The 17,902-nt window shown below is 37.0% G+C and overlaps 1 protein-coding gene across 1 annotated transcript in view; it reads left to right on the top strand.

Moving 5' to 3' along the window:
* Nucleotides 1–17,902, top strand: part of STXBP5L (syntaxin binding protein 5-like) — a gene marked incomplete at both ends in the record, with an annotated part of 100,797 nt that overhangs the window by 47,583 nt on the left and 35,312 nt on the right. Inside the window, 7 exons of the mRNA XM_009875158.1 lie at nt 678–750; nt 2,080–2,227; nt 3,764–3,831; nt 5,036–5,076; nt 7,602–7,819; nt 11,541–11,713; nt 17,710–17,835. Of these exons, the coding sequence (XP_009873460.1) occupies nt 678–750; nt 2,080–2,227; nt 3,764–3,831; nt 5,036–5,076; nt 7,602–7,819; nt 11,541–11,713; nt 17,710–17,835 (847 nt within the window). The remainder of the gene's footprint in view (nt 1–677; nt 751–2,079; nt 2,228–3,763; nt 3,832–5,035; nt 5,077–7,601; nt 7,820–11,540; nt 11,714–17,709; nt 17,836–17,902) is intronic.

The following is a 17,902-nucleotide window of genomic DNA, read 5'->3' as shown; positions in this document are numbered from 1 at the left end:
TTGTAATTTCATATTTACATTTTTCAGATTAACTTTTACCCTGTGTAAATTAATACACCCTGTGCCTCCAGGGAAGCATTTATTTGTCGATTTAATTACTTTTTTTTAATAAATGAAAAAAGCATTAAATACAAAAATAAACGCTAGAATTTCCTAAAGAGTGTACAGAAGGAAGGAGCGTGTCAGTATCTGAATTGAACACAGCAGGCTTACGGGATTTGTTCAAAATCTTCCTTTGGAATTGCTTTGGAAATGAGGGCTTTATGTATCATCAAGTGTACTGGACCAGCCGTTCACAATCTGATTTTGAAGTACAGTTGTACACAGTTACTACTGGACACATTTTCTGTATAATAATTGGATTCAGCAATGCAGTTATAGATGCAACATACTCATATTCTATTTCTTTACTTTCAATATACCATCATGCTGGCATGCTATGTCAATTCTGTTTCTGCTGTGTATGCTGATCAGCAAGAGTGCCCAAAAGTAATTTTTCAACTCCTGTCTGGCCCTAGTTTACAGATACGTCTAGTTTGTGGATATGTCTAGGATTTGTACCTTAGTACTTTTGTTTAACATGCTGTGAATGTTTAGAAAACATAAATATAACTTGCTTGTTTAAAATTACTAATGGGAGAATGCTACGTCTTTTGGAATTGATTCCTTCCTCACAGAATTTCAAGAACCCTATGCTGTAGTTGTGCTTTTGGAAAAAGATCTCATTGTTGTTGACCTGACACAAAGCAAGTAAGTATGAAGTTATTTGTGTATCTTAACTATCCAGCAAATGGTGATAAAAATCCCAATGCCAATGTTATCATGCAACATCATTTTGCTATCCAAAATCACTCACTCTTGGTAATAATTCATTCTGTATGTTTCCATCCACCTTAAGAGCCAAGATCAGCTAATTAGCAGGAACTCGTGATAGTATTTGTTCTTAAATTTGGGAGTGAATATAAACCTGCAGTCTCTCCAGCATAGCCCTCAAACATTCACGCAACATCAAAGTTAAGTAGTGCTTTGTCACATGCTGAATTATGACCTGAATGTGTGTTTTGGAAACCAGATTCAACTACTGCTTATATGCATGCCTAACTTCACTAGACTCCACAGGGACTACCATTTAAGTATGTACTTAAATATCTTAATAAATACTGGCATTGATTTATAGTGGCTCTGTGGGTTTATTTCATGATTTGGTTGCTGGTATAAATGACAAATGTTTCTGTCATATCAGGATCAATATTCATATCAAAGAGGAACTATACATCATGTAATGCAGCATTCAATTCTTATTTACTTTGTTCTGCCTCCAACACAAACAGTAATGTACATCCACATTCACACTGATATAAATAGAAACAGATTTTGTGTATAACATCTTGAAATATTTTAAGTGAATCTTCTGATCTTACTTTCAAGAATAATTCGAATCATCTCAGCAATATAAAATGTATGTAACTGAAATCAGAAACAAATTTCCTACATTTTTGAATTGTGAATAACATTATGTAATATGCTAGAAGTGAAGCCTTCCTTCTTATCAAATCATCCAAACTGATGGAAGTGAGAAATAAACTGAGATCTACTTCATCTGTTATTGCAATTGTTCATTGTAGAATCAGTATTCTACCAACCCAATGAGCTAAGATGCTCAGTATGAAATTCGCAGTTGTGTAAGTAGTTCTTGGGTCATAGTATATATCACATCGGTGAACCTGAAGCTTCTAGAAAATCTATTACTTCTGCATAAATAAGATTATGAGATGTTGGGAAAAATTAGTTCCTAATTTTCATTCACAAAAATAGTCCTATTAGCCTTAGGAACTATTCACCTGAATAGGTATTTACATTACAAGGCAATTCACACTAGTGGAATTTTTGTATCTTCATTTGAGTAACTACACATTTTTACTGACTTTAAAAACAATATATATGTTTGAATAAATAAGGGAAAATGTACTTTATTAGAACTTATTTTATTTAGATTCTGTTATACACTTTAATATAGGAATATGTTTTCTATGGCTCAATGTGTCACAGTGCTTCTAATAAATTGTCTTCCTTAACTAGTTTTCCAATCTTTGAAAATCCATACCCTATTGACATTCATGAGTCACCTGTTACCTGCACAGAATATTTTGCGGACTGCCCTCCAGATTTGATTCCTGTACTCTATTCTGTAGGAGCAAAACATAAAAAGCAAGGATACAGCAATAAGGTAAACAAAACCAATATTTTTTTAAACAAAAAAGTAGATGTACAACCTATGTTTTTGTAACATATTACCAAATTATTTTCGTTTTATTTCTTTAATAATCACTTTCGAGTTGGCCCAACCAGCAGCTTAGCAGTATGCTTATGACCTGGTATTTGTCCTTCAGAGACACTATCACTTAAGCACGACCATTAATGACCATTATATAGGAATTAATCATTAGGCTGCTGGAGTTATGCCAGATCAGACAGAGTTAAAGGAAAGCCATCAGTGTGCAATTCAAATTTGTATGGGCAAGTTATCAAAGAATAAAGTGAAAACATGATATGTAAGAGAAGTTAGCAGAAGATCTTCAGTGAAAGTTGAGGGCTGATAGCACGTCTGAGAATTTTATTAAATACATATATTAATAATTATTGTATTTAGCTACCAAAGACTTAGTGTAATGCTTTTAGAAATAGGACAAGCTGCAGAAATCAAAAGAGGAAATGCAATCATTTTATAAATTTCAAGCATTAATCTAGTTTATGTTTTGACTAGAGCTAAACCATCATAATAAATAAATTAGAAAAAATATCGGGTAAACAAATCAGACATCATCAGTTTTCTATTCATATTAACAGAAGTATTCTCCTTGGAGCTGCCTTGTTTTCCATGATCTGAGAAACTGGGCTGTACCTACTCCTTTTGGATTTTGATTCAGCAAAGTACTTCAGAAAATATTTTTTTCTCTTATTTGAATTTGTCTGCTCATCTACCCTTGCCTCACATACATAGTCTCCCAAACTTTTCATCACCTACCTGTATTCATGATCCTCTTGCTTTATTTGTGCACATACAAATATACACTCTAAATGTACGTAGCCACTCATTTGCCACCCACACATTTTTGTACCCACAAGCATCCACACCACATAACAAGTTTGTGTTCCCAGGCTTCTTCCACCTGCTCATATTCTGCACACATCCTCACCCACTCTCCCGTATGTCATCCTCCACATGCTCTGTCCTCTATCCATACAGATCAAGCTTTAGGCACAACATTTTACTCTACTAGCCTGGACTAAGGAAGAGGAGTCTTGCCACTGGTAAACAAAAGGCAGAGAAGAGATGATGATATCTCATGGCATCGTGCTCAGATATTTGTTTCTGGGCCAGCTTCCTCAGTAGTCTTCGTCCTCAAAACAGTCTATTCAATGTCCCGTAGAAGCTCCAAGAATCAAGCAATCTGAAAAGAGCAGCTGTACTGTTACTTGTCCCTCTAGTTCCAGTTTTGGATTGCTGAGTGTTAGTTGTGCAGAAATAGTTCTAAAAACTTAGAACTTTAATTGATAACGTAAAAGTGTTATTAAGTTTCAAACACCTAATTGAGAATATGAAAGTGTCAATAACCTTTACATGCCTTGAATGTCACACATTTCTGTTCCTTTTATGAGTTGTATTGCTCTTTGGAGGAAGGTGTTGTCTGCTCCTGAGTTTAAAAATCAACCAAACAAGATTGATTAGAATTAGTTCTCTGTACTCTTGTTGTTTGTTTAGGAGTGGCCTATCAGTGGCGGAGCATGGAACCTTGGAGCTCAGACATATCCTGAAATCATTATTACAGGGTGAGAATGTAACTGGGGATTGATACTTTAAAAATGTTAATATCCACAGGTTTTGATTTTGGGTTAGCCATAGATAAGAGTTGACCCTTCACCAAGTATACGTATCCTGGCCTCTTCATCTGAGGTATGTTGCTTTTTTCCCCCTCGTGCTGAATGCCCACAGAAATTCCCATTTGCTGTAGGAAATAGAACTTTGTACTCAGGGGTAAACCACCATTAAGAGTTATCATTTGAGGCCCCAGTGTTAGAGAGCAAGACTATATGCTTGGGAAGGTGGGGTCTTTGGAAAGGAGAATTCATTGCAGGAGAAAATTTTGGCCTTAAAGGTCATAGAGAGTAGATTTAAAAAGACGAGCAGCTGGTTTTCTATAGCTGCTGTCCTTTGGCCTTCTGAGGACTTTATATCTGGGGGTGGTTTGGGACTTAATTTTAAAACCCCTGCGTTAGTTGAGTTGAATGTCGTCTTGTGAGGCAACCAGGCAGCAAAAAGGTGTAGAAGGGCTCAGATTGTAGTAGAAGCCCCATGAGCAATGCCTGATGGATTTTCAAGAGGCCGTGCTATGAAACAGAAGCTATTTAGGGATGATGCACTGTGTGTTTCCCTCTGGTCTCAGCCGTGATGATGATAGCAATATATTTGTTAAATTCTTATTATCAATGATACTTAACATGTGTTTTTAAAAATAAAATTATGGTGTGTGCAATAGTACCAGTAAGGTGATGGAGAGTTTGTTCTAATTTTAAACGGAAATGTCTCCTTTCTCCAAGTTTACTTCAGGATGATTTTATGTCAATAAAAAGAACACAGCTGTAATATTTGGTCCATCCTTTCAAATTTCTTTATACATGATGTTTTTAGAGTGAAGAAGCTTGATGCAGGCCCACTGCAAAGCCAGAAGTACTGTAACTTAAATTTGCCATTAGTATGGGAATTAATTTCCTGCTGTTGTGATCTTAAAATTCAGTGAGCACTTAGTTCTCTGTAAGAAATGCCTGGAAAAAGTGTTTTATTAACTCAATGAAACTCATAACAAAGTATTTCCTTATAGTTAATGTATATATCATCATATGCTGTTAGTAAGGTATGGAGAGTTACCACATGAATAAAAATAGAGATTTTCTGCTTATATTTATCACTCACTGAAATTAGGTGTTTTAGAATTGAATCTTGTTTTAACACATTTACTTTTTATATTTTTTTAAGCCATGCAGATGGATCAGTAAAGTTTTGGGATGCTTCTGCCAGTAAGTTTCTAAAGTTCACTTTTATATAATGCTGACAAATCACACACACACGTATATAAAACATGGTATTTAACAGTATGAGTAGTAATACCTTGGATGATATAATTAGGAATAATGAGGTGAAATTAAGTAATTTTTTATTAAATTAAGAGAAAAAAAAACCACTACTAATGAGATCTAATAGACAGAAAAGATTGAAAGTCTTTAAGAGGAGTAGAAACTCCAGATTCAACATACCAAAATCTATGAAGGATGGAGTGTTGGTAAAAAATACCTAGGGCATAATCCTCTTGTGTGTATAAAAGAGTGGACTCAATGAGATCTAGTTAATTATTTCCAGTTGTCATGTGTCTTCATTTCTGAGTACAATATAGTATTCTTTATGGCTAAGTGAAAATGAAATAATAAAATACAATAATACATCTCAATATATGTCTAGTCTGCCGAGGGTGGAGAAGAATTAAATCTCTTGTCCAGTCTTAAGTACTAGGAAATAATTGGTAAGCATTTCCACTCATATAAGCAGGAAAAAGTTTCAGAAAATATTTGTTCCATACCTTCTGGGTTATAACTACACTTACCAAAAACCAGCATTTTCCCTTACAGAAAAGACATATGGTACTTACTAGTAAAATATATTTATTGAAAGTAGATACACATTTTGGTTGAAAGCTAAAATATTCTGGTTCAAATAATCACTTATTTAGAGAGTTGGTGTGAGGCACTAGACCTTGTCTTGTGTGCATTTCATTACATACTTACATTCTTGACCAGAATGTGCAAATGCAGGCATTAAAATCAGGGTGAAACCACCCAGATTATTGCAACACCCCAAAGCATTTACTGTATGCACTGCACAGGAAACAGTGTGCTAATCATTTCCTCCACGACTCTGGCAGAGATGTGGAAAGGAAAAGGGAATATGATCATAACCCACTAACTAGTATGTACATGCTTTAGTAGAAATTTTTCTTAAAGGTAAAAGCTTAGAAGATCGTGAATATTGACAAGCCTTTGACAGTACTGGTACTTGCAGTGCATCTCTGATGGCCTAGTCTTAGTCCTGCTTTTCAGTGCATGTGCTGCATTACTGGTACCCTACTTTGTTTCAATTATTACAAAGTTTTATTATTTACAAGCTCTTACATTTTTTTTATAGAGTTCAAATTTCATTTCAGATTTCACTGCATAAATAATAGTCTAATGGTATTTGAAGACACAAAATGCTTTTAGATGTACTTTAGTTGTGTAATTTTGTATATGAAAGCACAGATTTGTGGGAGACAGGAAATTGCTAAGCCACTGAAGCCATTTTCCAACTGTATTGCTCCTCAAATCCATTACTGTTTCTTATTTGCCCTTGTGCAAATGGTACCTAGTAATTCATGGAAGCATAGCACATCTCACCTTGCTTGTATCCTACAATTCTGTAATTCTTCCAATCCAGTCCCAGTACACATGGTGTCACAGTGTCTGATTCAAAGTGCCACTGTAGATTTGCCACTGAGACTGAGGGCATCCTGAGGCCTCTTCCACCACCATAGAAGGCAGGAAGAATTATGTATTCATTACAGAAGCGCTTGCTGTAATTTGTGAAAATTCAGTAGCATTTTACATGCTAAAACTTTAAAAAATATTTAAAAATCTTATATGCTAAAACTCGTGGAACATATATACACTGCAGAATGAAAATGTAATTTTGCTATGTTTGTGGTTACATAACTAAAATACCATTCCTTAATCTTTTTTTTTTTTGGGGGGGGGGCTTGTTGCACAAGCTAGCTAGGCTGATCTACCACAATTACACTCACTTTATATATGTATACACCTTTATATGTGCTAAGTCTGGCTGAATTTTTCTGATTTATGAAGGTATAAATTAATGCCACTGATTTAAAACTAGTAAAAACAGAGAGGAATGTCAATAAAACAAAATTGAGTTAATTATAATCCCTCCTTTACTTCCAAAATTTACTGTGTTGGAGTTTAGTCTTGACAAAGGCTTGTGAACAATAAGATTTTATGTACAGATATAAATACAGATACACTTATTAGTCAACAGATTCAAAGCATTCTAGAACTTGTGTTCGTTCAGAACGTCCTTGTGTTGCAGGGCCATCAGAATACTTCCCTAATGTTTTTTTTGTTGAAGTGCCATACAGTTTTTACATTCTAGCAAGTCAATAACCTCAGACAAATGAAATCTTAGTTTCCCATTTCACTAGGAAAAGAGCAGCATTATCAGAGCCTAATTATGGACATACCAGTTAATGTACACCTTTGACATCCTGTCCCAGGAAGTATTCCACAGACAAATATCCATTTTGAAACTATTAGTTATACATCATAGCAGTACTGTGTACCAGAATAATATCTGTGTTGTATAATACTCATCATCTTCTCCTCTTAGGCCTTCCTAAGATTCTTTGCTGTAACACAACTGAAAAGAAAATGTGAACCGGGGAATTTTATGACTGATTTACTTCATGTTATTGATTATTTTTATATGTTTTAATATATTCCAGTTACTCTCCAGATGTTGTATAAATTAAAAACATCAAAGGTCTTTGAAAAACAGAAAGTGGGAGAAGGAAAAGCAACAGCTGAGATTGTGGAAGAAGACCCTTTTGCTGTTCAAATGATGTACTGGTGTCCTGAAAGCCGAATTTTCTGTGTGGCGGGAGTTTCTGCATATGTGGTTGTTTACAGGTTCAGCAAACATGAAGTAAACACTGAAATTGCAGTAAGTCCTTCAGAATCTTACTCTTATAAAAGACCATAATTTCTAAATCAAATTGCCTTTCTGCATCTGTGCTCACATACCTGAATAAAATTAATATCAAACTGTATAAATATAGGTTTAAGGACATTCATTTTTAAACCTTTAGAGCCGAAATCTTTATTATGTTACTGACAAAAGTCTGACTTAGTTTCTGGGAGCCAACTCTCCACTTCTTTGCTTTAATAATGACATACAGTATTTTGGACATAGTTTTCTTTTAAGGCTTTATGATAAAGTAAATCTCTTGTGCTTAACCTGCTGTATATTTTTTTCTCTAAAAATACTAGCTGTTGTATGTTTTTTACCAGATGATGTATATTGTGTAATAGTTCTCTTTTTACCTCAAGTATTTAATCTCTTTAATTTATGTTCATAGTGTTTCTACCGCAAGGGGACTGAAAAGCTTTAACAAAATAAAGAATTCTTTTTTTTTTTCTGGCTTATGCTGACTTTATTTCCCTAAGAATGGACACTATATGAAATGCCATAAGTCTAATCATTTGATGTTTTCCTAAGCTTTCTGTGGCTTTTTCCTGTACAAACACTCCTTTTTTCTGTCTTCGTGTCTTAAGCAGTCACCTTATTCCAGGCAGAATCATACAGTTCATGTTCTTTTAACTGCATTGCAGTCACCTTATACTTATCATTGTTGTACAGCGAGCCTGACTTTGGTTTAAACCTTGCATTTTTGCACAGCAGCCACAACCACTGCTAACAGTGTGGCTGAACAGCATTTATAATGTACAAGGTTCTTTCTTACATCTAAGAAGTTTAACAGTAGGCTACTGTTAAGGCAAAGCCAAACTAACCATAACTGTCTCCACTTTAGCCTTGCCATTCTGTGGTGCTGGAGAACAATTTACAACTTCAGATGCTCTCTTGCCAGAAAGTATTTCTTTGCATCTGCCAGCTCTCAACAAACCCCAGGGGCTGACCCAAAATTTCCCTTTCATTTTCCACCTTCTCTTATTTCAGTTATTTTCCTTTTCACACTATTTTAATGTATTTTAGAAAGTCTATAGTTCTAGCCTGGAAAAACATGTGTCATTCTGGGCCTGTAGCCATGTGCCATCTGGTAAGGAAATTCATTACCTATAGCTGTTCTGTTGTCTTCCTCTCATTTTTTTTCCCCAGAGGCAATTATTAAGCTAGCTCAACGTATTCTCTCAGGAAAGTTTTAAAACTAATGAACAGTAATTTCACATTACTGACCAGCTCATGTGTAATGCTGCTAAAATTACTACATTTCAGTATTCTTACATTGTTCCATGGCAACAGCATGTTATCTTTTACTGGCTATCGTTTAATTTCTTTATTTTCCTGTCTTCTACTTTTGTGGCTGAATTGCATCAGAGCTGGTATTTTCTAAACTGTTATAATGCATGCAATTTAACAGTTTCTCAGATTTCATCTGTAATTAAGAAGAATTTATATCAAAAATTGTCCTCTGAAGATTTGCTTTAGTATTACCTGATCTTGGTGGCATAATCACTGAGTTCCCCTGGGTTTTGTGCATCCCTAAGATGGGCCTTGTCTTGGTTTCCGCATTTTTGCTGCAGGCATTCAAGTCTTCACTCTGAAATGTTTGGGATTTTTTTTTAATAAAAAGTATGGGAGTCTTTAATGGAATATGTACCTGACTTCAGGCTGCCTCCTTTGCCTATACTGAGGTTGAGCTGGTCAGTTTTAGGATTTTTTTGCTGCCTGAGGTGAACCCAAGTTCTAGCACTTAACATCCTCCCTTCTCTAGCAGCCAGCCTGAACTCACTTCAAATTCAGTTCTACACATCCCAGCATTTTAAAAAACCCTTGTTGGTTTGATTGCCTGCCATGAGTCTTGTAATGCTATTGCTGTGGTAAAATGAGAAGTATGGAGTCTACTCAAAGGTGTCTCCATATAGCAGGGAAGTCTGCTGCAGAGTATGCCTTAGAGACATAGGCTGTGCCCAAATTTTCCTGAATAGAAGTATTATTTGCATTACTTCATGTCAGATTCTGGAGGCAAGTAGCATTCATGAGACAAATTCTGCATCCAATCCAACCTTGGAGTCATTGTCATGAGGTTATATAAAAAGCATTTGCTGCCATTGTTTTTTTCATCTGAATCTAGCCCATCCTGCCTCAGAAGGATAGCTAGGTCTCTACTAAACATGATCATTTTCTCAGTGAATGATCTTTCCTCAGTGAAGCTCCTCTTCAAAGCTCTAGACAAGAACCATAGGAAAAAAGTTTACACGAGTTTGAATGTAGAAAGGAGCCTAGTGATGGGATCCTCCAAAAATGTCTTTACCGTGTGTCAGATTACATTGGTACAATAGGTCTGCATCCCTTCCAAAGTCCAATCAAAGAAAAGACCAAAACAAAAAATTCAGCCATGTTACTAGCCTAAATTTTTCCTTCTCTCTGCAAATAGATGATAGCTAGAACTTAAAAAAAAAAATAATTTCAGTGGAAATAGGAAGACGCAGATTAAAACAGCCAAAGAATAATGATGCATTTCTAACTTGGCAAGCAGAAGATCATACTCTTCAACAGTCACTCCAGTCCTGCATGAAGATAAAACAGCATTATAAATTGTATTGGTCAGGAGAAATTACTTGCAGGCAATTAGATTTTCCTGAACTCAGTATTTCACTCTTTAGTCTTTGAAGGCAAATGTTGTCCGTCCATTTCCATGGATTTCACGAGGAGAAAACAAAAGTTAAATTTTGAGAAAGGACCCTTTCTCTTCTGGTTGAGCAGAATCACTTCTTTCTGAAATCTTTTGCATTATTTATGTGATTGAGAAGTAAGAGAGCTTTCAGGACTGATCTTCATCTCCCAATTCTCATAAAATTTAGGTGTTTTCTTAATCCCCCTTCTGGGACAGATGATGTCTCAGTGAGAGACCACTAACTAAGATGGAGTTTGCAGTGTCTACATCTGCAATTGCTTCTGATCACTTCAAGGTACCAGCACTGAAATTACTATTCAGCTAGTAATCCCCTTATCTCTTCAAGGGCTGTACCTTTGGTTTTATTCTTTCCAAAATGGCGATCTCCTTAAAAAAATTGTGAGGTAGAAAGAATTGTGAAATATTTACTATGGTTCTTTGAGATAAATACTTATGTAGCTTTGAGCTTCCTGTCCAGTTTCCCCTGTGTTTTGGAATCCTTCAGTTAAGGTTTCCTGAGTGGATGAGGTTCCTGCATACTGGCTAAAACCCATCTTGTAGAGACTGTCTTTTACTAGCAGTAAGGAGTCAGACTTGATGATCATTCTTTTAACTGAATTTGATTAGGAAATAAATAACAGAAAACAGGCAGAACATTTTCATGGCATTTGCTCTAAATTATGCTTTCTTATGCCGAAATATTATTTAGTCGGGTGTGATTAACTTCTCTTTTCATAATAAGTTCTGGAAAGTTGTATTCTTGCCTTTCACTTACAAAAAAGGCATGAAGCAAAGTCAACACTGGAAGAATATACCTATGTATTTCTTTGTAGAATAGGTAACTTGTTACTATCTGATGTTGCTGTTAGGCTCTATAATTAACAAATGACCTTATTCTTTGCCCACAAATGATAATGATAAACATGGGGATTATTTTTTTTAAAAGGCTTACTGATATGTGTTTGCAAGTAACAGAACTTTCAGCAGCTTTCTGCATTAAATTATAACTGAGCTCTTTATTTATTTAAGTCATTAGAGGTACGACTTCAGTATGAAGTAGAAGATATCATTACTCCTGAACCGGAAATAATTCCTCCATTTCCAGATGCCTCCTCCCAGCTTCCTTCTTTAAAGAGCCTTTCTGGCAGTACCAACACGGTAGCATGTGAAGGAACGATGAAGGATAGTATCCCGTGTCTTAGGTAAGTCTATGCCATTGTTCAAAGATTTAGCTTTCTGGAAACAATTCCTATCTGTTTTATTAACAGTCCCTCAACTATCAAGAAAAGGAGGTTAATCGTATGCATGCAACACAAAATGAGATGAAACCAGAATATGGAACAAACAAGAGAATTAAGGCAAAATAATTAACAAGTGATTTTAAAAGCCTAGAGCTAATTATGGAGAAGATAAACTGTTACAGTCAAGATTTGATTGTAATTTTCCAGTATGATCTAGGAGTAAAGCTTCGTTTCATTTCATGCTCACAGTTTTGAATGGAATGCAAGCACTACAGAGCAAATCAAGGAATTTCTAAGGAACTTTTTATTTTCTTAGTTCACAAAGAGCCTACCATAAAGCAGACATGTACAAAGCTGTCCTGTCTTGATTAATTTGTTGTAACACTAAAATCTTTCTTTGTGAAAGAAGTATATGCATTTTATGGTGTGTGAGGAGTGGAAACTGTGTTCATACTCGTGAAATAATCTTTAAAATATGAACTATGTGGAATTATATGTATGTTTAATCTTTAGAAAGAAGCAAATTGTCTGCTAGAGTACACATTGTCACTGTTTGGAGTAGATTAATATGTTCTTACTAATAAGGCAGATAAATTATGGGTTCGAATAGTTTCAAAACAAAATTATGTACAAAGCTCCATAAACTGTAATTTTCCAGCAATTATGGTGCACTGCTGATAACAACTGCTCTCATTTTAGTGAATTCATTATTATTTCAGTCTAATCATTATTAAATATTTTAAATGGCTCAATTATTTCAAAAGGAGCTTAAATGAACATTGCCTGACTTTGCAGATACTTTGGGCTGTATTTCCTCTCAAAATAATATTAGCATTTAAAAGCAATATCATGACACAGTTCTTGTAAAATTAACAGGTTTTTTTCACATCCTGTTCATCTGTCCACCTCATTCGGTCAGGCAGCTGAACCTCAGACCTCAGTTTAATCATTAATGTGAACCATAAGAATCAATAGAAGAGGCAGAGAGAAGTTATTACAAAAATTTTAATGTGAAATCTATTTATGACATTGAAATCAGAATATAATAGATTGTTTCCATGGCTAAGATTTTCCCTTAAGGAATTCTTATTTGATTTGGTCTGAGGAGGAGAGAAATTGTTGATCTTGGAGTTAGAAAAGCTGTAATGGATCAGCAGAGGTTCACCTGGTTAGTTTTTACAAGTTTGCTTAACTCCATATAATCTCACATTAAGCTGGCCGATTGATTTTTGTCCCATTTTACACAAAGTGAATGTAAACTTATTTTGACAGAGAAGTGACTTTTTCAAAGTCAAAATAATTATACGACTAGAACTGCTGGCATACTCCCTCTTCCATTTGTGTAAAAGTGTACTGTGTGCACTCTCATCCTTTTCAACAGGGAAAGGCATGGAAATATCCACGCTTTTCCCCCAACACTTAACCAGGTCCACATTCCTTGTCTGTCAGAAAACTTCTGAATTTATCAGAATTATGATGATAAAATGAAAGTAGTGCTGGAAACACAGAAAACCCAGTAAAGAACTGGATGGTGCTGTTGGCTTTATGTGCAAGTCACTCAGGTGAGCAGCAGTACAGAATCCAAGGTACAGTGATAATAACATAAAGCTGCAGCCACCTGAACATGGAGAGCGAGTGCACAATTTGAACTGTATTGATAATCCACATAAAATTTTATATACAGACTAGCTCTTAATATTGGCTCCATTGCCTTTATTTTCGTATCTACTTCTCAACCTCGTTACAGCAAATGGGTGGCACTCCACACTACATAACTTTTGCTAGGCAGAAGCCAGAATGACTGAACGTGTTTATGTCCGCAAGTAGGTACTGGAAAGAAAGCAACTGAAGGGACTGAAGTAATGAAAACTTGGCATTTCTCTGAAATCAAAAGTAAATGTTACCAAGGGAGGCAAGCAGCAGTGTGGAATACATATTGTTCTTGCTTATTTCAGAAGATTTATAATGAAATATGCAGCTATAAGAAACTGATGTAGTTGTGATTATGCAGATAGATATTTTTGATGTAAACACTGTAATCAAAGAGCTGTGCCCAAAATGTCATTGTTCCCAGACTTTTAGCATCAGCTCAAAATTAGGTCATTCAAGGGTTTTCACAGTAGTTCCAAATAGCTCCAAGATGATAAAGAACTGTGATTATCTCATGAAGAAAACTAAAAACCAAAACTTTGCAATTCAGTGTAGCATAACAGGAGCATGTCAAGGAAATCACTGAAATACCTACATCCCTACTGCACACACTCCTGCAGTCTGTTTAGGCTAGTATACACACTTCAAAAAAAAAGCAGTCCAAAACAAGGTGAAGCAGAACTAAATATCGATATTACTGTTCAAGCAAGATGGTTAGTGAAACCAGGGAATTAGCTCAAACATCCTCGAAGAGGAGAGTGTCACAGAAACAGGGGAATGACAAACTGAATCATGAAATCTGAAACTATTTTGCTCTGGTCTTATGGTCTTCTACAAATTATTCTATGCTTAGAGAAAATCCCTGTAGAAAAAAAAAAAACAACAACCCAAAAACAACTATCCATCTTACCAAAAAAGATACTCAAATTTGCAGTGAAAAAGAGAGAATTAAAGGTGTTTGGTTTTTTGCTCAGGTACCAACAGTCTGAAAGAACACTTGGAAGGCATTTCTTCAGCATTTTGTTAAAAACACATTGGAAAAGTAATAGCATCATAAAACCATGTTTTAGAGGTTCAGAATTAATTCTGAAGTTTGTTTGGAAGAAAAAAAGGATAAACTCATTGCCGTGACAGATATCTGTTAGAACTCACCGTAGCAGCGTGCTTGACTCTTGTGTTCCCCCACATCATTGGTTATCCATTTGAAAACATGGATGCAAAGTATGTCTGCTCAGCTGAAAGGGCATTAGACTTGCTTCTTGGATCTCATCTACCTGTTTTATGTAACATTTTTAAGGGCAGGAGCTAAAAACTGAAAATGGGGTGTGAGATGGAAACACCACCACTAGTATGCCTCTTAAAGGCTTATTCACAGATGTAAGAAGTGGAAGGTCCCAATCACAAAGATACTCTGTAGGACTGTTTGTATAAAATACTCAGCTTCTGCTTCCTGTGAAGTTTCTTTGGAAACAATACGTGTTCATTGTATACAACTCATTTGTAGTTTCCATTTTCCCAGTCTCCAAAGACCCCTCTCCCTTAGCGGCTTGAGTTCACAGATGTTCATCCCTTTGTTCTGACTGTGAATACTCCTGGGTAATCCTGGACTTCATTGACCTTATGGATAGTGTCACTTCAGAAATGCTCTTGGATATGTATCGTATGAATAAAGGAAAGGGCAAAACTTTAATGCCAGCAGAACAGGTAACAAAGTGCAGAACTGAACAGAGGTTTGCTGTTAATAGAAAACAACAATACAAACCTATTGCCAGCTGTTGTGGGTTGACTTTGGCTAGATGCCAGGTTCCCCCTCAGCCACACTGTCACTCTCTCTCCTCAACAGGACAAAGGAAAAAAATAAGATGAAAAAGCCTTGTAGATTGAGGTAAAGATAGGGAGATCACTTACCAATTACTGACAGAGGCAAAAAAGGTCAACTTGGGGAAAAGCAATTTAATTTATTACCAATTAAAATGGAGTAGGATGGTGAGAAGCAAAAAACCAAAAATTAAAACACCTTCACTTTTTTCCAACTTACCCCTTCATTCCCAACTGCTATACCTCCTCCACGCTGAGCAGCACAGGGGTGACAGGGAATGGAGGTTGTGATCAGTCCATGACAGTTCCTCTCTGATGCTCCTTCCTGTTCACACTTTTTCCTGCTCTGGTGTGCGATCCCTCCCACAGGGTACAGTCCTTCAGGGTAAAGCTGCTCCAGCATGGGCTCTCTACAGTTTCTTCAGAAAATATCCACTTTTTCCACCGTGGGGTCCTCCGTGGGCTGCAGTGTGGCTATCTGCTCCACCGTGGTCCTCTGGCCCTCTCCACAGGCTGCAGGGGAACCTCTGCTCCCGCACCTGGAGGACCTCCTCTCCTGTTTCTTGTCTCATCTTGGTACTTGCAGGGCTGTTTCTCACATTTTTTAACTCATTTGCTTCTGGGCAGCATTTTCTGCCCTTTCTTAAGTTTTCTTTCCCAGAGGTGCCACCAGTTTGGCTGAGGAGCTCAGCTGTGTCCTGCCATAGGTGTGTGGCTGAGACAGCTGGAACCAGCTAGAATGAGGCTGTGTCCCACAAGGGACCACCTTCCCTTACAGAGGCCACCCTTGCAGGCCCCCATCCCAATGCCAAAACCTTCCCACACAATTTGTATACTCCACAAGTCAGAGAGGGGGAAAGATTAGAGCAGGTCAGGGTCATGAAGGGGAGAGGAGATTATTATGTCTTGAGATCCAAGTGAAGGTCTCATACCTCATCCTAAAATGCTGCATGTATTCTGCTCTGATATCCAGATACGCAATACCCAGATACGTGATCCCATATCCCCAGGCATAATAGGTGTACTCTGATAGGGCTATGGAGTTTGAGGAGGCTGCAGGACCTAGGGAAGTTGCGGATGATTGTGAGAGGCATCACACATCTGGCAATAAACTGTTTAGCTCTTTGACCAGCTGCAGCAGCTCCCGCATCACTCGCAGCTCCTGTTTCTGCTGTTCTGTCACTTCAGGCTTGACATAACCAAGCAGTAGTTCCAATAAGCTGCCCTTTGCAAACCTGCTACACAATATGCTTACTCTGGTTTGGTCAACCTGCACTTCAGAAAGTCTTACTTCACTGCTCCCAGTGCTGCTTTTTGACTCCCATCGTTTTTTTGGCATGCTAGAGTTGTCGTATGTTGCTGTATCTGTTGCAGTCTGTCACTAACCATGTTCCTTATGGAAGAAAATGGAAGAGGTTATTTTCTTGCCTCTGACCAGGCAGATGAATCACTGCTCATCTACAGTATTATACACATTGTCATGACGAGAATCCTTTCCAGTTTGGGTCAAGACTGTGGCTGTTGAGTGCTTTCCTTTTGCTCTTGCAACTGCAGCAACCCTGAGTGGGGAAGGGAGGAGTGGTAGTCCAGACCAGTGGCCTGAAGCTCTGTTCTCATAGATGGTCCTGGACAATCAGGAGAGAGGATGACAAGGAAAGAGCATTCCGCTTGCTGAATTGTGCCATCGTGTCTTTCCTATGGCAAGATCCGAGCCAAGTGGTTGATTACTGCTTCAGACAAATGGATATGTAAGGTCTGAGCAGCATGACAGGCAAAATAAATAGTGTGCCAAGTCGCTGTTAAGAAAGTCCATTTAGAAAGGCGGATGAGGAATGCCTTTATCATTAAATAAAGGAAGGTTAGTGAACCCTCTGCAATAGAAATATAAGCAATAGAGCAGAATCTGTGTTACTGAAATGGTTAAACAGTTCAAGACTGTGAGTGTATTTTGAAAAGGCAGTAATCAGAGATGTTGTATCAGATGCAGGTGCCCAGGCATCTATCATGCTTTACTTCAGAGCAAGAAAGTTCCAAAAATACAGAAATGTCCCATTTCAAAGTTTCAGAGGAAAATATTGTAGGTTTTCCACACAGGTTGATTATTCATGATGATTTTTAAGTGTGTGTTATATACTGTAAGAAAATATTCCAAAAAAGGAAAATCCAAACAAAATGATTAAGCAAAAATTATTTTTACTGGCCCTCACCTACATCTTCTCCAGAGTTGCTCTTGTAGGGAATGCCAAAGTTTTCAGATTTGTTTCTACAACAGAAATGAAAGTCAAAGCCTGGAATTCCTCCAAAACATTCCTGTTCTGAGGGGAATGCCTAGTCTCAGTGTAGGGGTATATGCACAGTATGCTTCAAGTGCTAGTACTGCTCTGGTCTTATTAAAGGATTGTGCTCCACTAGTATTTTCTCAAGAGACGCTGTTGTTTTTCATGGCACAGTCTGTTTGTTTGTTCTTATTTTATACCTCTTCTTCTTAGCGTTAAGACTCGACCTGTGCGAATGCCTCCTGGATACCAAGCAGATCTTGTTATTCAGTTGGTGTGGGTGGACGGTGAGCCACCACAGCAAATTACCAGTCTTGCTGTAAACTCTGCTTATGGACTGTAAGTAACTCAAAATTCAGGTCGCATGGGTTTATTGTTTGTTGCACAAAGTAATGTATTTTCCAAT

The sequence above is a fragment of the Apaloderma vittatum genome, unplaced genomic scaffold (genome assembly GCF_000703405.1).
Source record: "Apaloderma vittatum isolate BGI_N311 unplaced genomic scaffold, ASM70340v1 scaffold14598, whole genome shotgun sequence".
NCBI classification, from domain to species: Eukaryota; Metazoa; Chordata; class Aves; order Trogoniformes; family Trogonidae; genus Apaloderma; species Apaloderma vittatum.
Note: the sequence above shows the minus strand (reverse complement) of the source record. Positions and strands in the feature narration are given on the sequence as shown.